This window comes from Anguilla anguilla, chromosome 8, assembly GCF_013347855.1.
Source record: "Anguilla anguilla isolate fAngAng1 chromosome 8, fAngAng1.pri, whole genome shotgun sequence".
NCBI lineage: Eukaryota > Metazoa > Chordata > Actinopteri > Anguilliformes > Anguillidae > Anguilla > Anguilla anguilla.
Genome location: NC_049208.1, coordinates 36,749,444 through 36,772,221, shown reverse-complemented (window position 1 = coordinate 36,772,221; position 22,778 = coordinate 36,749,444). Strand labels below are relative to the sequence as shown.

At 43.0% G+C, this 22,778-nt stretch overlaps 1 protein-coding gene across 1 annotated transcript in view; it reads right to left on the bottom strand.

Annotated features, from left to right (window-relative positions):
- pard6gb (par-6 family cell polarity regulator gamma b) overlaps positions 1-1,996 on the bottom strand; it is a 44,754-nt gene extending 42,758 nt beyond the window's left edge. Inside the window, exon 1 of the mRNA XM_035427913.1 lies at positions 1,694-1,996. Within this exon, the coding sequence (XP_035283804.1) occupies positions 1,694-1,765 (72 nt within the window). The 5' untranslated portion in view covers positions 1,766-1,996. The remainder of the gene's footprint in view (positions 1-1,693) is intronic.
- Between the last annotated feature and the right edge of the window lie 20,782 nt (positions 1,997-22,778).

Genomic DNA, 22,778 nt, shown 5'->3' with positions numbered 1-22,778 from the left:
CACCCAAAGGTAAATGTTTATGGAAAGTAATATTTAATCCTTAATATGGTCCAGGTAGTGTTCAGGGTTTGAGGGCAGGAAATTCTAGAGGTCACCAGGGTCCGGCCTAGCTGGAATGTAGCTTGTCATGCAAGAACAGAAGAAGCGCACACGCACGTTCGTGTGCCACACACGCAACCATGCACACCCGTACGCAGTTAAAAACTCTTCTTTATGCGTCTACGTTTAAAAATGTATAAAGATACCGACATTTGATGAATATTCAATTCGCGAACAGAATTATGAAATTAAAAATAAGTGTATCACTTTTCATATTGGCTTAAATCGTGCATTTATTTTGAGGTTGTGTGGCAAAATTTAGTAACCAGTTATGCATCAAAAAGTGAATGAATACAAGCTGCATAAACATTATACATTTTATTTTTGTGAACATGATATGTAACAGTTGTCGCTAAAAGAACTGTCCAGGTCATTTTTAAGGCATGTTCAAAACGGAATGCAACTATCAAGCAGCAGACACTCCACACATTCTCTCTGTTGCTGTACAGGTGATAGACCATTCAATTAACCGTCACCCTGAACACTATAACTGAAGTCCTGCAAGATGGAACACCTGAACGTAGCTTCAACTTTTCTCATTATTAGCCTATCTTCGCGTATTTTTAGAATATAATATAGGCTACACATTAAAATTTTGGTGAATTTGTTCGCTAACAATCGCTGCGGAACAATAGCTGTAGGATGCTCCGTGTTAATGTTACCAACCACTGTCAAAGCAGATACATGAGGACAGATGGATACTCTGCGGCAGCCAATTACTTCCGCAACAGCAACATCAAGACCGTGCAATGATTTAAAACAATAATAATCACATCGACTTAAAACTCGCTGGGGCTAAAGTTAAAGCTGACATGCCGTATCATAGGCCTCAGTCGAACTGCCAGTTGGCTAAAATACAAATGAAGCCACGGCAGTTTCCTTTAATTCCGTGCCTTCTGATCTTGCATTTCCCGTTTTTCCAGAACATTTATCTATCTAATATAGACAGTGCATGGGACCACGGGAAACAACGCCGAGCGAGCTAGCAAGTTGTTAAAAGTCTGTTACCAATCTTTAAAAAAGATTTATCGCGAAATCGTCTAAATGTTCAGGTCTAACAAAACTCGGGAACTCAGAGGAAAGAAATAGGAAGTTTAACAAAATACAGCAGGTCGTATCTGTACTAGAGTAACATTTAATAGCTAGCTATGAAAGTACGCCTAGCAGCTGCGCTAATGTTAGCTATCTTAGTAACAATTCAGTATGTTAGTGGCACAACGTAGGCTCTATTCCCGATAGTTTACACTTTAGCTCTGGGTTAGCTAAAAGCTAGTAACATGCACCGAGAAAATGTATATATACTCGCCATCACTATTGATATTACACCGCCTCGTCCCAATTAGGCTGGAATAATATTTTCGAATGTTAAATCGTTAGCTAACGTTAACTAGAAATAGATTATTGCAATGGCAACTTGCTGTCTAGCTAGCTAAATACTGTATTCAATAGCATCAATCCGACGTGGCTTGCTAGCAATATAGCTAACATATCAGTTTGAAAGTACCAGTTAACAGGAATGATAGTAAATTATGACACATTCATCAACACTAGCAAGCCTAAACAACAATCGAACTTAAACTAGCCGCATTCTTACCTTGCTTTTAACTTCAACAGCACTACAGTCCAAGTACCGCAAAGACTGAGATTTGTTAAAACTCCTGTTCATTTTTAGTTTTATTCCCACTTGCCCTCTCAGCTTGGGGCTTGTTGATGAATCGTCCAGTTGTTAAATTCCTTTTGTCCTATGCTACACGGATAGAAAAGTTAGACCGCAGAAAGGTGGCTTAAACGTGTGCTCCAGTCCGCTGCGCGCTGGTTTGGGATTCAGTGAAAAACTAACGTTAGCTCACGCACAGTGGTACAACCCACCGCTCCTGAATGGGGGGAGTGAGTTAAGTTTTCTATTACATCATGACACCCCTTCCAAAATACAATTCCCTGAACCTCGAACCTCATAGAGTAATGTCGCCGGTCCTCCGCCTCACGGTTGGACGCGTTTTTTTGTACAGCTAATGATGAGTGAAATAAAAAGTAAATTTATTTGTCAATTAGCCGACTGGAGAAAGTAAACCCGTTACACTAATTTATATGTGCTTCATATGTAGCCCAGCATATGCATCGGGGGTAGGCTATAAAACACCACACGCAGGGCATAAAAACACGTCTAAAAATGCAAGGTAGATTAAGACATGCTGGTTAAGGTTTTGCATTTGTTACCTGTATTTACCAAAAATTAATCGAAAAAAAACAAAAGCAAATTCAATTAAGAGTTTTCATTTAAAGTAACTAATTCTTTGTAAAAGTGTGTGTATATGGAGAGTATTATTTATTACTAAATGAATTAATTAATTTAGCCTGATATTACATAATTGCTATTTTATAATAAAATAATCCAGAAGAGAATAAAAAAGAAGAAGAAAAATATTACTGCTGATCATAAGCAGCCTAGCCTGAGTGGCCAAACATTTTGGTCCTAGGGACCGTGTCTTCAGGTTTATAACTAGAGACACAGAGGCGCCTACGTGACAGCTGTAGCCGAACCCTCGACACGCTCGTCTCCAGTCTGTGACTCTAGCCCCACGCGATAACCTGTATCGTAGCCTATTGTCGTGTAGCCTACTGTGAACAGGAGGCGACCAAATAGTAAAAAAGCTTGTGGCCTACACATTACCACTGTAAATTGCATGGAATCTATAAATATACAATCAAATGTCGTTTTGTATACTTTGTGTTACATTTGAGTAATCGTGAACCGTCTGTTTTAAAGTAGACCTACTTTTTAGAAATGAAAAAAAAAAAGAAAACATTTTAGGCCTACATACGAATTTATATGTTGAACTTCTGTATCTACATATGAAATCAAAACTATATGCACTTATTTCATAGTAGTCTATTTCCGGCATAAGCTTAGGTCGCCTCTAAGTGGACAAACTATGCCACTACGCCACATGTTACTTCATGGACATCAGCTCTTTGTGGCCAAGGCGCAACTCCACAGGAAACAATGCCAAAGTACAGAGCGTTAACAGTGAAAGTCCTAAATCAGGGCTCTGCCAGAGTCGTATTCCCATGTGTTTTGATCAATTTTCCATCAAAGTACTTCTTATATATTATGGCCCTCAGCTACATTTACAGAGACAATCCTCCTACCAAACACTCCACTGCTGAACAAAAGCTTACAATTTACAGCAGCTTTGTGTTGCAAAATTATTCTCTTTTGGATCCACGTATTATTATCTTTTCATTCGTCCCCAGCTACACGATGCATGGATATGGACCAACCCCACTTGGAAAAGTTTAAGAGAGACTAGTCACACCTGCATATACCTGTAGAGTAGGCACAGTTGACATTAGAACAAGGAGAAGACTAGAGTGCAATGTGAACTCCGTACATAGTGCTCTAAAAAGAGATCTCTAAAAGCAACAAATTAACTAAGCAATTATGAGGAAGATTACAGTCTGCTCTGTAGCTGGTACACTGATAATTTATTGGATGAATTAAATCAGAAAATGTAATAATGCTACCATTATAAAAAAAGAATATTGCTTGACAATGAGAATAGGTCATACAGACAATCTACAATACTGTGCTGCTGAAACGTAGGTGAGACTGATAGACTGGCAGTGTGTGTCGCAAGAGAAACTGTAGTTTTGTCATGTATGCTTTGCGATACATGCAGAAGTGATGATGCTGTTGTTCGCTGGCGAGGCGGGCAATGCTTCATGTCATTGATACTGGTCTGAAGTCTCTGAGCATTAGATGTGTCACTCTCTGTAGTGAATAACCACTCCTCCCAAGGCCACTACGCATTGCAGGTCCTATCGCTATCTATTTCGCACACAATTAGCACTTTACTCTGCATGCCTTCGTCAAGCAGACTGATGGCCATTATGGTGGTCTAAGCAAAAACTGTGTTCCCCTGAGTGATCACTTGACATGCAATCAATGCCTGCTTTGGAATGACTAAAAATGCATCTTTCCTTCCTTGTCCTCTCATCCCCTTGTAACCCAGAATTGCATAACCATGACAAGACAATGGTAAATGTGCCTCATTACAGAAGCCATCAGACTGCTATATATGACTACAAGTCCCACAACACCTTGCTTCCCACAAGTAATCGAAAAGGAAAAGTCAATGCATAGAATTTAGTCTGAAGGAATGAAGGACACATTTTTTAACTGTCATTATTAATAGCAATTACAAAAAGCCATGCATAAATGTATGATGACATGAAAAATGACCAAAGACAAAAGGTTTATTACAAGTTAATAAAAGAAGCCTAATGTTTTTTGTTCAGTCAGTTATTCAATCAAATGTTTGCTGTAAATGTAGCACATTTTTATATTATTTACATTATTGTCACAATGTGCTATTTCAAATTATAGTCATGCACAAAATGCAATATATGTCTAATTTGTATTCTTTACAATACTATGTACATATTCAATTGCGATGCCTTTACATTAATGCTTAGGATACTTACATATGTCACCACCAGATAGCAGTGTTGTCTATAGATTGAAATATTTCAGTTTTAAATTCCTTGCTTACTGCCAAGTTGAGATAGTTATATTTGTTATGTCCTACATACGACTTCAAATTTTATTGTTATTTATTATTATTATTATTATTTTTTTTACAGATTACAATTATATTTTTGTGCATTTTAAGATTAGCAAATAAACAGTTATATTATACTACTGTTACTACTACACTACTACTACTACTACTACTACTACTACTACTAATAATAATAATAATAATCATAATATAATAACATAATAGTCATCATAAATGACTGTTATCAACAAAAATGTTTAATTGTCCTGTAAAAGAAACAAATGTGCCATCCCTGCCATGACTGGCAGTGGTAGTCCCGGTGTTTATATTAACTGAATTACACTTTACAGATTTACACATGTAAACACATTGCTCCCAGTACACTATTCCAGGTCATAGCTGAACCAGGGCATAGGTTTCTGCCATTCAGCTGTGTGCACAAAAGTAAATGGTGTCTGGTGAAAATGTTATCACATGGGTCAGTATGCATGTCGTCAAGGTAATCCCTGGAAACCATTACCAGCTTATTACAGCTGTCAAACAGTTAAACTGGGCAAAGAGGTGGGGGCTTGAAGGGAGTCCTTTGACATTGTCACTGGTTTCAGGAAAGCCCCTGATTGTTAGGGTGAACCCGTGCCCTCTCTTGCATCACAGGCCCCCTCTCTTTAAGCCTGCTTGAGGGTTAGCAGGAAATTAAAAGTCCTCTCTCTGATCGTACATGTTTGCGTGAGGGTTTGAATTAAGGCAGGCAAACTGACCCTTCCCGTTTTGAGATGTGTCACACAGACATCCTTCCATGGTTTATGGCCATTAAATAATTATTAAATAATAAGGTTGGGCTCCATTAAGTGACCTCCTGTTTCCTGTTACTCAGCATTGATACCTTATGTTGCCTCTGGCTGAGCATTTTCTCCTGGCTTGACCTGATCTCATTAGGAACATTGGGTCTTGCAATGTGATCTATGCAGGGACTAGCTGTACGCAAGTGTCTATATAACTTTAAGGTTTCAATCCCCTTTACCAGCATTTCTGTTGTCTGGTATGCTCATCAAATATGAAAGTATTTGCCCATATTTGGTATGTTTCATCTGAAACAGCACAAAATATGTAAAGGAACTGATTAGTTGTGGTTATGTGTAATTCCATTAGTTCAGAATTGTTTCCTTCCCTAGTAAAAAAGAGTTATGTAAGGCTACATATCTGTTGATGTGTGGTATGGATCAGGGCTTTTGAATACTGTGCACCATTATCATGAAACAACCTCCAAACTAGGCCACAACTAGATTATAACGTCTCTAGATGAATACAAAATCAAATTACAGCATCTCTTACAGGAAGGCTGCACACAATTTTAGGTTAATATAGGAAATGGCTTTTTTATCAGGTTGTGTATCTGATGTATTGCAATGGCCACAATGTTTTCTGTATATATTTGAAATAATTAAGCTGCTTCTTGGCCAGGGCTCCTTTGAAAAGTAGATCATAAGATTAGTGGGACTTCCCAGGTAAAATAATGATTTAATAAAATAAGTAAATAAAAAGGTTTTATCATTGAAATTATAGCTAATTTCATTTTACATCGGTTGTACTACTTTTATACCGTCTAAAACATTTGTAGCTCTTAGATTTCTATTAGATGTGGATAGTTTTGAAACGGAAACATATCTGGACTCTCATCATATCTGGCACACTCTTGCTGTAATATTTAGAATAACGTCATTTTAATAACCTCACATAGAAATATGAATGGGGTCAATCCATGTTTCTGCAGACAGCTTACATTATCAGGATATATTAATAACAGTTCAAATTTAGAGGAAATTCATAATTTACTGATGTTGAATAATGTTATTGTGTGCGCAGCATAATGGTTAGGGACTTGAGCATTACATGAAAGGTTATCGGTTTGATTCCCATGAGAGGTGCTGAACGATAGTTATCCTGAATTGCATCGGTGAGATATCCAGATGTGTAAACAAATCATATGTAAAAAGGAAATCTGTGCAATTTGCTCTGGATAAAAGTATCTGTTGAATGTCTAAAATATAATGTAATAATTGAATCTAATGTCTATGTACCAGAGAAAATAAGAATTCATATTATTTCATTAATTAAAATAATTAACTTCTGCAGCCTCAAATTGAACTGTTTTGGATGTAAGCTCAGGATGCCTTTTTATGCTTATTGTGATTCCTCAGTCTGGCCAGTACTCAGCACTTGGAATTCATCTTCATCGTAAGCTAAGCTAATTAGAGATGACTCTTGGGAGGAAAGAAAATAACCCAGAGAAACATTTAAGCCATTTTACAAAATTAACATGGAGCATCCCTTTTGGAGTCATGCAGTGCAAGTCATGAAGTGGATTTGGTGTTTCATAAAACACAGGCTGCAAACCCACTGCAGAAATAACTGAGCAATAACAACAAAGGGAAAGACACAGGAGCTGTAACTAATCAAATCAAATTCAGAAAGCCTTCAGTAATATTAGGAAGGCCCATTTTCTTTCAGTTCATCAGCTGGCAATGTAATGATAAGCTGTGTGGTCTGGTCATTCATAAGCAACTTAAATTGTATGTTGAAACAAAACAAGAAAGATTACCCACAATTCAACGGGGCTGGGGGTGAATGGAGCCTTGCTGGGGCTCTGGAACGGGAAGCGTGTGTGCCAGATTATATGTGACAGTCATGAGGCGTGAGTTTCATTGTGCCAGGGCCCCTAGCAGGCAGAGCAGACAATAGCGAGCCTACCAGCCCAGCCTAGCTGCAGATACTGGGGCGTGCCAGCTAGGCCTTCCATGTGAGAACACAGCCTGCACCCAGCATGGAGGATCCTGGGAAATCACGCAGGTCTCCTCAAATGACTGCAAGGAACCCTGAAATCCCTCGCCATGTGAATACGGTCTGGATTCAATTAACATTTTTCACTGAAGGTTTTGACTCACAGCTGAATGCAAGCATTCACTTTTAATCTTCACAAACTTAGTTTGTTATAACTTCACCAACATTGAAGAAAAACTGCGCAGAGACAAATGTAACATTCACCTTTATTTGCAAGTCAATTTTGAGGACAAACCTTGATTAAATACAGGCCTTTGTCTCATCTCAGGTTAGCCCTTGGCCTCTGGCCCGTGGAGTCTAGCGTGGTCCATTTGGGGGTCATTTTCGCTCATTCATTCTGACAGAGTGCTGCTAATGAAAGCCATGTTTCCTACAGATAAGTGCACCGAGCCAGGACTCAGAGAATACAGTTCCTGCACTGGCTGGCTGAACACTGAAATGTGGTCAGTGGCTATGGGTACTCATTTAAAAAAGTAACCCACCAAACACCAAAAGACATATTTTCCTAGCGGTGCAGTTTTATGTCAGAAATTTCTTGTTACCAAACTCATGTTGTCATGGCACAACATTTATATAATACATATTTAGGATAACATGTCATTTTACAGATAAACAATTAGCAGTGTTTGTATGAACTGTTTACATTTCAAAATGCTTTTGACAGCCATTTTGAAACAATGCATTGCCCTTTTTTTAGTTTTTACTAATTTGTTGAGTCTATGTCGATGTTGCGTCCACAGGGTGAAGGGCCGCACAGTAGGAAGCTATGAGGTGGAGGTTTTCTTAAAAGAACACAGCTAGTATGTTCCCAACACCCGGTGGACTGCTTGGTACATTAAAATGTAGGAAATAAATATCTGCTTGGACCGCAGAGGCCGGTCACAGGGGTCTCAATATACATTTGCCTTGGAGTTATGACAGCATTTAAATGTATTTTTCCACACCTGAGGGGGCAGAAATATTGATGTTGCAAAATAATTTATTTTGTACCGAAGGAAGTTCAGCTTCAGACACCCCTTATGTTGCTATGCAGCTCAGTGCTAAATTCATGATGTGCACTTGGTGACCTTGGGAAGGTATGACTTGGCAAGTCTGTCTGGACGTCTGTCTCATTGTCTCATTTTGAGACCAAGAGGGCGAATAAGAGAATGTTGCGGACTTCCTGTTTGTGTGTTGATTATATTATTTGTGTTACGAAAACATATCTATGAAATTAATATATTTGAAATGAAAAAAAAAAAAAACAAGATGAGATTTTAAACAAGAACTTCTGGGGATTTTTTCAAGTCTTTTCATTGTTTTACCTGGTCCTTTGGCCACTGGTCATTCATTGTCTCAAACACGTGACCAGTAATGCACCCAGTAACCCACCAGCGTTAAGACATTAGAAAGCCAGCGAATACGTGAGTCTGGATTCAATCATCAATCCGTAAATTTGACATGCGATTAGGAGCAAGTGTTTGGTTTTTGTTTCACAGACACAGTTCGGCAATCAGCAAAATTAAGTCGCCAAGCTCTGTTTATGGAGAAAAGAACAAACGCCTTTGTATATTTGTAAGTTAAGGGCAAATGTTGATTGAATCCAGGTCTTAGAAAATCAAGCCTCTAATGCAAGCATGCCGTTTGGGTCTGCTTTTCATCTCTCAGCCTTGGTTTTAGCAAGCACTGCTATCAGAACTGTGTGGCTGCTTGTCCCTCGGAACTGAATTCATTTATACTGGGCTGGGGTGATAGCTGCCACTTAGGGCTCTTAGCCCAAATTATTCAGGTGAATCGTTTTTGCCCGCGGAAAATCTATGATATACTGGCTTTATAATGCGTATTGTTCCATTGCAGTCATTACAACGGACGCGCACGAAACTGAAAACTCATATTTGTCCCTCCCCTGGGACATGGGGGAGGATAAAGAGGGGTCCCGCCTGTGCCATCCGTCCTGTCTGCCTGCAGTCTCTAATAGACTCTAATTGCAGCGTACGAGCTGCATGGGAATCATGTTATTAGAGACATTATCGCCGGTGCGCGCTCTTCAGAGACAAGAACCGGTTGTAATTTCCTGTGTTCCATTCAAGTTATCAAAGCCACGTATGACAGCAGCGCTCTCGCTCTCTCACCGTTCGTCACGATCTGAGGATCCCAGGGAAATGAATCACTGCAGAGTGGCGCCCGTGTGTTTTAATTCCCGGCTAATCTGACTGAGTGTTTTTAAACTCGGGGATAGTGTTCGCGTGAATGCGTCTCCTCTCCTTGTCAGAGGGTTCTTTTGATTTACCCTTTTTGAAAGGCCTCCCCTCCCCCCCTTGCCTCCACCCCCCCACCCCCGGGAAGAGAGAAACACAGATTTTGATCTGCCTTAATAGGAGTGACACAGGCTCTACAGCCACAACACCTTCAAAGGCTGGAAATTGTGTTAAACACAGAGCATGCGATGCCTGGAGGAGTCTGGTTTTTATCCGGTTTTTGTCAAACCCCCTAAATTAGTTAAAACAAGATTCCACTGGTTCAGCATTACCTCCTGCCTCAGTCAACAGAGTCATGTGAGGTTATGAGCTGGCTACAAGCCTATTAATACTGATATCACATCTATTAAACTGCAATATTTATTTCGTACCACAGTTGAATGGTCATTGAACTATGGTACCAAATAAAAATGATATAGCCAGCAATAAATATACCTCAGTTTCTTTATATTTATTCTTGTCATAGATTTCGCTCCTTGTATAAGAGCAACACGTTCAGAGCCTCATAATGTCTGGCTCACCCATATACTGTAATATCGGGTATCAGCATGCAACTGTAATAACCACAGAAGAAAATATGAGGGAAGGAGTCATTTCAAGCAACTTGTGGCATCTTACATTAGCAGAGCACACTCAAGGGCAATTTTCTCCGGATATTGTACATGTCTTTCATGTTGTAAATTTTCATTTGCAAATGGAGCCATGGCCCAGGCAGTGTTTTTGAATTTTCACTGGCAGATTCTATTCATCTGTTCATCCGTTCATCTGTTCTTGCCTTATTTTTGATATTCTTTAATTTTGGTCTTATTGACTGTGGGGTTTCAAGAAAATTTTTACATCTAACACAAGCAGACTAAGCCAGTGGTAACCAACCATGTTCCTGGAGGCCCTGTAGGTTTCCAGCTCTAACAAAGCACACCTCATTCAACAGCCAGAGATCTCATTGAGCTGCTAATTAGTAGAGTCAGGTGTGCCAAATTAGGGTTGAAATGAAAAGCTAGAGGATGATAAATCTTCAGGAACAGGGTTGGTTACTACTGGCCCAAGCCCCTCTTGTCAGGCCAGACAAATTTTGGCCTGTGTCTGCTGCCTTTCTACTCGTAGAATAACAAATCGTGGGTTATTAATGAAAGCTAATGCAAATCCATTACATTGAAGTCGAATTTGAATAGTATTTGGGTGTGCTTGAAAAGTCTGAGTGGAACCTGAGAAATGACCCTCATCCTGCATTCAGCTGGGTCCTTCACATCTGGTAAATTGGGTTGGCCCATTATTTATCAACAGATATAAAATATTTACCCAAATAACGAGGATGAAATCTGCAACCAATGAACTCCTGAACCTCTCATACACCACAACCATTTATACCCAGCTGCATGCTATTTAGAATCAAAGTAACAACAGGTTCACGGACTTGGTCCATTGCGTTTCATTTTATTTTTTGAACGAGAATTTAAATGAGACATTCAAATTACTCTTGTATCAGCAATTTGTTTGGCAAATTCAGTTTCTTTTTGTGTTTCTGATCTTTCACTTTGTACATGTTGTTTTATATGGCCTCTGACATCACTCTCAGAATTCAACTATTATCTAGGTGAAGACCCCCCCCCCCCCCCCCCCCACAGACATATCTGTGCGTCCTTCCTGTGTAGTGACTTCGCCTAGTCAGCGGAGGGCATAAAAATTATACAGGACAGAGCACAAAGCCCCAGGAAAGTACTTTTCTCCATGAACTACGATTTAGATGATTTTAGGAAAGGTTCTGTTAAACACAAATTATAAATACTCTTATTTAATTAAGTTTAGTTAATTCGGGGAACTTTGTTTTAATAAAATGGGCGTGATGTCTTAAGATTTCAGTCTGTAAGTTTAACTAATTTAAAATATGTCTTGCGGTGCATGTCGAAGTAGGCTAAGCAGTCAAGACAAGAAGATGCTACTCTCTAGTCTGAAAGGATTTTGCCCTGGGACTATTTGGAATTTCCCTCTGGTCTACCTCACATCCATCCATCCATAATCTACACCCGCTTATCCTGAGCAGGGTCGCGGGGGGGTTCTGGAGCCTATTCCAGTGTGCATTGGGCGAGAGGCAGGAATACACCCTGGCCAGACCACCAGTCTATCGCTGGGCAGGTCTACCTCACAGTGGAGTGTAAAGAAACAGATCTCCTGTGCTACAGAGCATGGTGCTCTGAGTGGCTACACGCCTTTGCATTCATTCTACTTGCACAGCGATAATAACTCTGTCAGGGCACCACTGTTTTGCAATGCAAAAATCACTGAATTAACGCACTACATGTAGTTTCTGCGCACCGACTTTCAGATCAGTGGATATCAATGGTCATCTTAAGGCAAATGTCATGTTGTGCTTTTGCCCGTCTGCTTCTACTCATGCCAATATGGCATAAAAGAGCCACCCCAGCTTCTCCTGTTGGCCTCAGCATCCTCAGCCACTTCCATTTAAAACCAAAAAGAAAAACTCTAACTGGTCACTGAGGGGAGCCATGGAGGGGACTCTTGGGCGTTAAAGGGGTGTGGTGAAATTCGGGGACTGACCACTGGGGGGAGACAAAGAGCTTCCCCAAATACCCACCCCCACCCCCACACCCTTCGTTCCGGTGCAGAAGAGGCCGGGGCTGGAGAGGGATTACGGCACGTGCAGCTCTGCTTAAAAGCCCTGGCAGATGCCCCTGGTCTGTGGCATACATGGAAATCCATGGGGAGAAGAGAATGAGACTGGAAAATGTACTGTCTCTAAAAAATGAACTTTCCTGTCCTTGTGTACTCATAAAGCAGACAGCGGTCGATGGTATGCCCTTATCCCACAGATAGAACAAGCCTTTCTGATATGTGCAAGTGAGCACTTTTTCTATTTGACGCTAAGAGGGGTAACAGCCAGACCTCGGGAGAGAGCTAGGCTGTCAGACTTTCTGGCATCACATGGGTGTGTCTTTTGTACCAGATTGCATCGCAATGTTTCTCTTATTTTTCAAAAGAACAGTCTGACATTTAAAGTTACAAAAAAAAAAAAAAAGAAAAAAAAACCCCTTAGATATTCTATGCGGCCACGGGGTATCCTGAATGAACATGCTGAAATATTTATGGAAAAAACTTACAGCGCGCCCCTGCCAGAGAAGTCAGCCGGGCCGAAACTGAAGAGTATAAAACAACTCCCTTCCCCACTGATTAAAGCGGGCCCAGTGTGACATTCAGGCTATGTGCAGGCTAAGTCATATGGATGCTTTCAGGGAGGATAAACAGGCCTAGGACTCCAAAAACATAAGCAAGGCTATACTCTTACATCAGTGATTAAGTCAATCAAATATATACTGCCTGTTATGGTTCTTGTGCTCTGGTCTGATTTATGGTGCACAGTCTCTCAGCAGGCATAGCAAGAGATAAAAGGTGAAAAAGGTGTTTGAGGAGAAGATTTTGCGACAATGGCTTCAGCTAATGCTAATGTCTTTTGCAGAACAATGGAAAGTCACCACTCACATGTGGTACCAATATAGGCCACAAAACCTCAGACACATCTAACGTACAGGAGTATCAGTGATGTTTACCAGTTTCTACATGTATTACATGGGCAAAAATAATACACGTAGTTAGCTATTTACCATGAAATGGTTCAAATAAGGTTGAGTAATAGGTTGTTATATACTAAAATAATCATTGTATTTTACCCCTGTGTACGTTTATTTCCCATATTGAAATGGTTGGTAAATTGAATGATACATTTCCTGATTTCTTTCATCTGCACGATATTCCCTTCCTCTGAAATATAAGCAGGAAGAAAATGAAATAGAAATTCAGGAATGGAAGAAGGTTTTGCTTGAAAATTTCCTACAGGGAATCAAAGGCTGTCAGTTCACGAGACTTTGCTAGGTCATACGATAACCATCAATGTGTGGTGGTATCTGGGTCACCTCTTGTGAAGTGAAATCAACTGTATTTTCCTGTGTGATCATATCTTCATAAATACAATGCCTTTTACACCTTATAGACTGTAGATTGAAGGACTGCTCAAATATCATGCATGGAAATGCCTGTTAACCCATCAACCCTAAAGTCATCATGAAATTGAGGCACTTGGTGTAGTTTCCTAGAGGACATTTGTATTCTGCCACGCAAAGTTTGAGGAAGAACAAAATTTGGTTATTGGGAATTTTATGGGTTTTGGTTAATTGGACATGGCATGTCTTTGTATGAAACAAGAGACCTGCAAGGCCAGATCTTACATGAATTAAATTTGGCAGCAAAAGCAAATTTGCTCATCAGATGTAAAAAAACAAAACAAGTCATACAAGTGCAGCGAGACTCTTGGCAACAAAACAGCAAAATAGCCAACCAAAAAAAAAGTTTGAGTGGACTGTGAGACTTTGATACTTCCCCTGTCAAATGCTGTGTGCTGTTGGAAGTGAGAGCTGTTAAGAGCTGCATTCGAGTGAAAAACTTGAGCCAGAGCATGCAAATCAAAAGGTTGGCTCGGAACGGGTCTGTCCTGAATAGCTCTCCCATGCGCCTTTGTCTGAGTGCCAGCTCAGCTTTGAGTGATTCTTTGCCCAGGTGGATCCACACCCCCCCCCCCCCCCCTCCCCATGGCAGCCCCCCCCTCCTGCCCCCACCTCTGCGCTCCCCCCATTGGCTCTTTTGTAAAGCAGAAAAACTCTCATTACAGCAGAAGGGGCCTGATCCCTCGCCCTCCATAATTTGCGCTCCTCCACTTCCTTTCTTCCCGGTCCGCTTAATCTCTTCACCTCTGGCTTGCGCTTGTCGCTGCGCTCAATGGACACCAAGTTCAATAGCTGTCAGAAAGCTCCGCCCACGTACCCCCTTCCCCCCCCCCCGCACTTGCCCAGGGGGCTATCGACGATTGCATCATAGGCTCCCCTGGCACCCGGCTTCTAAGTTATGCAGAGGTCAGGGGGATTTTTTTAGTAAAATACCATTAACCAATTCGCACTTCCAAAACCCAGTGGCAGTCAATGGAATGACTTAAGCCTGTGAGTCTGGGATTCAGTTCTTGGGAGTGTTGATGAAATAGCTATGCTTTAAGGAGCTTAGTACTTTTGAGCCTTAATAGCTTGTGTGAGGAGGGTGGGGGCAGGGCCAAGGCAGGTGGGGTCATGCAGACTTTGGATGTAGATCCTGGAGGAGCCCAGCGGCGAGCGGTAGATTTCAAATAGGTAAATTTTCAGGAGATCCCTTTTGACAAAGAACAGCCCTGGCCACCATGGAAGATAGTTTGTTATCTGCATTAAATGTGTAGCACTCGAGAGGCTAAATGTGTTTTGCGCAAAACAAATGAATACTTAGCCTAGCGGGCACAGGCAGTGCTCTAAATGATTTCCCAGCTTGTGTTGTTAATCCTACGTTGTTATGTGTCACGGCCGACGCCTCTTTTACAAATTACAGAAAACATCACCATCAGGACTAAGAGGTCAAAGGTTAATTTCCCACATTGTGATAAAGTGCCATTGCTTAAAGAAATTGAGAAACCCAAGGCAATCTGACCCCCCCCCCCCCCCAGTTCCGGAATTAAACATTGATGATGCTCCGCTCAGTCTATCATTCCTCCCTCTGCGTTCTCCCAGTACTGTCAGACAGCAGAGGGGGCTTCTCTCTGCCATTGTCAGGAAGCGGGTTAATTGGCTGTCTCTCCATCCCGCCATAAATTACCAACAGACCAGGGAGAGCCTGCTGTTCCCAATATGGCGGGATAAGTTGCCCCGGTTCATCCCTGAACTAGGTTATCTCGTCCTCTCCCTGGCGCGCGCTGAAACGAAAGTCCTTGACGGGCGCGGACGTACGCCTGACCAGGTGTAATAAAGGCGCGCTCCCTCGCCTCCCTCTCTCCGATCGCAGCTTTTGATCTGCGCGCCAAAAAACCTCGTCCCCCCGCACCGCCGCGCCGCGCCGACAGCCTCACCCCGAGAAGTTTTATCGAAACGCTAGAAATGAAAGAAATCATTCCCAGAGACGGGGAACAGTGCCAAACTCGCAGGGCTGCGACGACTCAGAACCCTGAATTTCGGGCTCAGCCAGTGGTAGTCGATGGTTTCTCCCAGAGGGCTGTGGGAGTTACCCAGCATGCACGGATCGAGGGTCTCCGTGTTTCGTCTGGTTTTATTTTTGCTGTGAGTTCGGTAAGCAAAACAGTGGAGGAAGCGAAGCGAACGGCAGGAGGCCGACCTGCGCTTGGGTGTCACGCGGGGGGGGGGCTTGGGATAGAGCGAATCCCACCAATGACTGTTTACCCGAAGCGGCTGGAGAGCATCCCACGCCGCCTCTCTCTGACCGAAGCAAAACACCATTAATCTCAGCCGGCCCAGGGCCTTAAATAACCGCTCGTGTTTATGCGCAGCGCCCCGATCTCCCTGTTCTTTCCCTGGGCTCTGCGCTCTCCCGTCGGCTCCTCTCGGCTGCGTCTCCCAGAAAGCCCTGGCCCCTTAGACGCGTTTTTTCCGCGATAAAACGCGGAGGCCGAGCGTGCCGAGCGAGATGAAATCACGCGCCGCTAACAAACTGGAAAAGAAGGGCACGGACCCTGAATGCGCGACTCTTGTGAAGTGTGGATTTTCTTTCTTTCTCTCTCTCTCTCTCTCTTTTCACCCTCTTTGTTGGCAGGGTTTTTTTTTTCTTTTGCAGGGGGTGGGGGGTGGAGGAGGGGGGTGGGGGTGGGGGGGGCGGCCGTGAATGTTATTATTTCACCGAGGCCTGACTTGCCTTTTCTTAATGCGTTTCGCAGCGGCCTGACGGAACAAAACAGGCCTGCAGAGAGGAGCTGAGGGCGCAGGGAGGAGGGCCCGCGCACCTCCCCCGCTGAACCCAGGCAGGGAGCAGCAGCCCCCGGGGACCGAGGGGCGGACACGCTCCTGCTCCTCCTGCTTCTTTTCCGTTCTCCTCCCGCCCGTTCCCCCGAAGCCTCCCTGCGCTCGGTCGGCCTCGTCTGCAGAACCGCCGCCGATCGCTGCTCTCTTCGTTCGCAAACACGGGCACGCCCGTGCACGGAGCTTCGGGGAGAGAAGTTCAGCTGCCGAAAAAAAGGAAGGGCCTACTGAGGTTGTCAGGCCATCAATCGGTACTAGGCTTTATAAGCCCCTGATATTCTCACTTGTGGAGTTTGATTTATTTATTTTTTTTATTAATAAATGACTTTAGCTTAAGTTGAAGCGAAAGACAAATATGAATGCTTCTGTAAAGCATCCAGCTCAAGGTTGATCTGAAATATGCTAGGGCATTACAGTGCAGTCAGCTGGGATATAATGTGTTTCGCTCCGATACTGACACACTCTGAGAAGCTACTCAGAACCAGACTGCGCACTTCATTGGGTCTTGACCCTTCTCTGCTAGCCGTCCTAAAACGAAGCCGCGACATTGTATATTCTGCCCTAAAAAAACGTACGGGGTTAGCTCCCGAGCACAGATACACCCCCCCACCGCCCACCCCCCGCCCGCCCCCACCCCACCCGACCCCGCCCCTGTTTCGACCCCCCGGGGTCTCCGCGGTGTCAGTGACTGAAGACCGATGAGGGGCGTCTGTTAAAGATTACCCCCGCGGAGACCGCCGGCGCTCCGGCTCCGGCTGCAGGTTCTCTCGCCGCGGCGAAGACTTCGGGCCGCGGAAAGGCCGCGGGAGACGCTCGACGTTTCGACCGCGCGGCGCGGCGCGGCGCGGTTTAAAGACCGCAGCGCTGTGCGTGTTAATCCGGGAGAAAAAAGAAAGGTTTTCCGCTCTAGGACGGCGTCGTTCGTCTCGAGTGAGCTATTCTTGTCGGAATACCTGTAATAAATTGCGGCGGTTCTGGCCGCCGTTCAGCTGAACTGGCGGGAGTCCGGTGCTGAGTAAATACAGAGGTTATTAACGCCGGCTGGCGCGCTCTCCGCGCTATTACTGTTCTTTGTTTGGCAGGAGTCTTTCCCCCCTGTCAGAGGCTGAGACTTCCAGAGGAATTCACAACTTCTCAGACTCCGCCGTACCGCCCGAAAGCCTCAGCACGCGTCCCGCTGTTCTCCCTTTATGGCAACCCTTGGAAAGGCCCGCGGTGTTAAAGTAGAGGTTGTGCTCGCCCCTAATGGCGGATTATTAATTCAAAGTTTTCAGCGTGAAAAATAAAGGCGCATAAATCATTTGTCGTATAATAGCTGACTTCTGAAGGCAGGTTTGTTGGAGTACGATGCTGTAGTTTTAGTGGTTCGGCCTCACAAAAATTGACTCTTTTGAGAGTTCATGGGCATAATGTATGGCAGCCTTCACTTCAGGCTCCGAGAAAATTGGCGCTCTTTAGTAAGCAAATATTCTGGAGCGTAGGCCAATATGTTCGCCGTCCTACGATATTCATCAAGCGCCTTGTTTCCTACCGGTTACCGTCTCGCAGCGACACGCTGTAGTATCCAGTTATCCGAATGTGCAAGTGGCTGGCGACAAAGTGTGACAACAGCCGTTTTCAAGTGCGATCGCTGTGTGCGCGCGCGAGTTGACACTTACCCATCGCCACCCCCGGTCCGTCCCTTCTGCTGCAGCAGGAAGTGGGGGCGCTGCCGCGGCGCAGAAATAGGCTGGGGCGCGCGGGCCACTCTGCCGCTCCGTTTCCTTGCAGTCGTTGCTTTTTCCACTGCGGCGCTTTTGAAGCCTAGCGCTCAACGTCTGACATTCATGTGGTTTTTGTTTGCAGATCGGCCCCAGCCCCCCAGCCCCAACCCCACCCCCACGACCCCTCATGGCTTCAGGAAGTGGCGGGTTTTGTGTGTGCGAGCGTGTGTATATTTGTGTGCGTGCGGGTGTGCGTGTCTGTGTGCACGTGTATGTGTCTGTGCTTTTGTGTGTGTGTGTGCATGCCTGTGTGCACGAGTTTGTGTGCATGTGTGTGTGTGTATGTGCATGCGTATGTATGTGTGCATGTGTGTGTGTATGTGCATGCGTGTGTGCGTGTGTGTGTCTGTGTATGTGTCTACGTGTGTGTGTGTGTATTTGTGTGTGTGTCTGTATGCGTATTGAGGCTTTGCATTTGTGCTGGTTACGACTGGGCACATTGCAGTGTACAGAATATCACAGCATCAGAGGTACAGAGGGAAAGAGAAGAACGGACGGAGTAAATGAGAGCAAGCGGGTCACACTGTGCAGTTTGCCCCCGACTCTCTTCCTGTCTTCTCTCTGCTTCCCAGGGCTCTCGGTGATGGATGCACAAAGGACTCTGGGAGCCGTGGAGAAGCTTCCCCAGTGGGTGCCTGTACTTCAGCCCTTCAGGCATTGAGGTCAGCGGAATGGATGCTGCCATAAAGTAATGTGTGTATGTGTGTGTGTGTGTGTGTGTATGTGTGTGTGTGTGTGTGTGTGTGTGTGTGTGCATCTGCGTGTAACTCTGATCCTGCAGTGTGGGATGTGGGCCGCAAATCAGTTTTATTAAAGAATGCAAGGAGGTGGTTTTTGCTGTAAAAAATTACTTGTGCAGTCATGGAATTTTGACGCAATACAATCTGACGCACACAAAAAAAGCAACGCACTCATACATGCACTCAATCACACAGAAGAATGTGTTCGCCATAATTTATTGCTTTATTAATCCTGCCTACAAGCCTTATCTGGGGCGACTTTCATAGCCAGGTTTTATTTATTATCTATTTATAGGGCTGGATGTTTACTAAAGCATTTCAGGTTAAGTACCTTGTTCAGGAGAACCTCAGATATGACCCACCTGGGAATCGCACACTGAACCTCTGTTCCAAATCCAATTCTTTAATCATTATGCTATGCTACAATTACCCCACCTGACAATTAGTCTTTAAAACGCCTCGTGCTATCTCAATTTGATGAGTGCGGCTCACAGTTGAGCGAGCATGTACTTCTTGCTCTGTTAAGATTGACACATCATTAGGGCGTTCGGTGTCCTCCTGGATTTTTTAAGCCTGCTGATTTTACAGGCTCTTATAAGCGTCTGATATCAGCTGGTCCCGAGGAAACGTTCCCTGACTCCTTTGTTTCTCCGCCTGCTCTTTGTTTCCCCGTCACCTTCCTCTCGGTGTTCAAACTCACCGAAGTGCATCTGAGCGGAGAGAAGGCTCTTCATTGAAAATATCCCCAAAATGCACTGCTCCGCATTGCCGCGCGCATCCGAAAATATCTCTTTGTCTCAAACGTTTTTTTTTTTTTTAAACTGCAAAAAAAAATCTTATTTACTCCCAGCCAGTGCATTTGCAAGGCATACTTTAAAAAAAATGCTTGCTGCATCAAAGACATGCAACACATCCTGTGTTTGTGATCGCTTCAGAAAAGAAAATGTCAAGCCGCTACCCCCAGCACATTTCTGAGTGGATTCCTTGAGGACCTGTTTGCCACAGCTAGTACAAGCCAAAGATGAGTACACAGCCATGCGACTACATTTACCACTAAAATACAAAATATGTGTGACATTAAAGGAAGCATTTCTGAAACATAAGTCTTGATAATAATTGTTCCGTATATTAGCTAGAACAATTTGAATCATCTTGTAAACATTGCCATTAATCTTTATTAGCACTTAATTAATTTGGCTTGGGATAGAAAGCTTAATAGATGCAACACTGCAAGGCACTGTGTCATTGATCACAGAATCTAGTTGCTGGGCTTTTGTCCCTTTATGGAGCCTGTTTAGGAGATCCATCACCATTGTGAAAATGTGCATCATTGAAATGTGAGCCTACAGCTCACATTTCAAGTAGTTCATTATAATTAGATTGCCAAGCCTAATTTGCTTTTGCTCAATAAACAGTTTATCTTTTATTGAGTAGCCTAGAAATGCAACTCATTCATTTTTTTAATACAAATAAAGGTAAGCTTGCAGTTTTTTATTCGACTAATAAAGGCCTAAACAAGATAAAATTATGGAGGTACATTTTCTGATGACTATTTAAATGTTTTAGAAACTTATGAGCTGTGTTTAATGTGCCTCTTCATGGAGAGCACAATGACTAGCATACTTATAAACTGTGTAACCCATAGTCCATGCTTGTGCAAACACATTTAGGCCATCTGTATGCAACCCGATGAAGATATGGAATTATTACATGATTCTTCTAAATTATGAAAAAGGGACAATGACTGTGCACCACAGGAAGATGACATCTGCTGCATATGATACATGCTTCACATGAATGCTGGTACTAAATAAGCATATTTAAACTTTTATTTCACTAATGCAAATATGACCCATAATGCGATTTTATCTGTGTGTGGTTGAGCTATGCAGTTCAGGTCACTCCTCCTTAGTAAAAAAAAAGAAGATAACAAGGTCTGGTGGACAGGCTGACACAAAAGTGACTGGTTAAAATTCTGCTTGGACTGCAGTTTTTTCTTTCCCGACCCGAAGTGTCTCCATGTCTGTATGGCCCAGTGAAAAATTAGATTGAAACCCTTTTTTTTGGCAAACAAAGTCTGAAGGCTTCCCCTTACATGCAAGCCGTTAAACCCACTGCTTGAGTACATCAAACAATTTTGCAATTTTGCAGGTGCTGTTAGCCGAAGCCATTTAGATTAAAGTGATTTTGATGTGGTGTGTAAAGTTACAATTAAATCAGTTTGACTGTTAAGGTGCACGACTCAAGACCAGCAAAACAAACGAAGAGAAGGGCAGGCCTTACACAGTAAAATGTTCAGTGTTAAATCAACTCTTACAGAGTACATACAGTCCCTGTGAATTAGCACCGGTCATTTTATTGCGAGGAAAAATGAATTGAGGCATACTCAATTTTTGGAAAAACAGCCAGAGCCTTCCTCTCTGGTTCGAGGTGTTCTTTCCGGCATCGGGGGATAAGGGTGGAAAAAAGCCAGGGCCAGAGGAAAGGGGACAGCCAGTTGGCAGAAGGAGGAAGAATGGAGGTGATTGGTTGGAGAATATGATGTAATCTCTGTCTGGATATCGGGTGACGCAGTATCATTCATAGCTCGGTATGCCAGCGTAAGCAATGCGAACTGAATGCAAGCGGCCTCATTCACTTCATTCAAGATTCATACAAAGACATGTTGTCATTTCATCTGAATGGTGTTTTAGGATTTGAGTCATGGCATGCTTAGGCAGTGTTTTCAGATCATCTTTCTCACAACACTGTGGAGGTTGGGGCTCTTATTACTCATCAACTGATGGCTTTATGTAGGCAGATCAGTTAATTCATTTCAATTTAGCAGGTAGTTTATGCGATCCTTGATTAATCGATTTTCCTGTTTCTGCCACCTTCTGTGAACACCGATAAATTAAAGGTTTGGTTTATGAAGTGTGAGCACAGCCACCGAAGGTCTACCTCTGCATTAATCAGTGAATTCCAAATCATAGCCCTCGCTAAAGTCCTGGAAAAATATCTGTCTGTAAGCTCATTACAGAGTCTACTGCTTTGTGAACCTGTTTGGAAAGGTGCTGTATTTCAGCTTAAATAAAGGTCACTTTGTTTTAAGAGATGCAACATAAGGGAAAGCAGATCATGTAAATCAAGTTATTTTGTCTATATTGGCTATATGTTTGCAGACACATTCTTCCAAATATAAAAAAAAAAAGATTTCTGTCACCATATTGAAAATGGAATTATTCAGCAGTGTAATTCACAGATCAGCCTGCAAATATGTAACACAGGACATGCATAATAATGACATATTTTAAAAATATGTAGTAGTGAACCGGCAGCTACATTTACGTATTTTACAGTTCCTCTACCTTTGAGAGTGAGAGAGAAAACATTTTTACTCTGTGATCTGTGACTTAGGGGACTTTCATGACCACAGATTAAAAATAGGAACTATAACAGAAAGAGGCCCAGCAATGTCCAGCCTTTGGTTTATAGTATTTCTAAAGGTTTTTATCTCAGATCAAACCAGCCAATGATCTTTAAATAAACATAAATATATTTTAGAAAACAAAAATAAAAATGTTGTTTTGGAAGGACACCGGATTTTGCTGTTTACCTTTGCTCCACAGTCCACTGGCTGAGCCTGGGAGGAGGCCGCGTGTGTTGCTGGCAGATTGTTGGCTCACAGTAGCCACAGCCAATTTCAGCTCATGTTAATAAGGTTAACTAG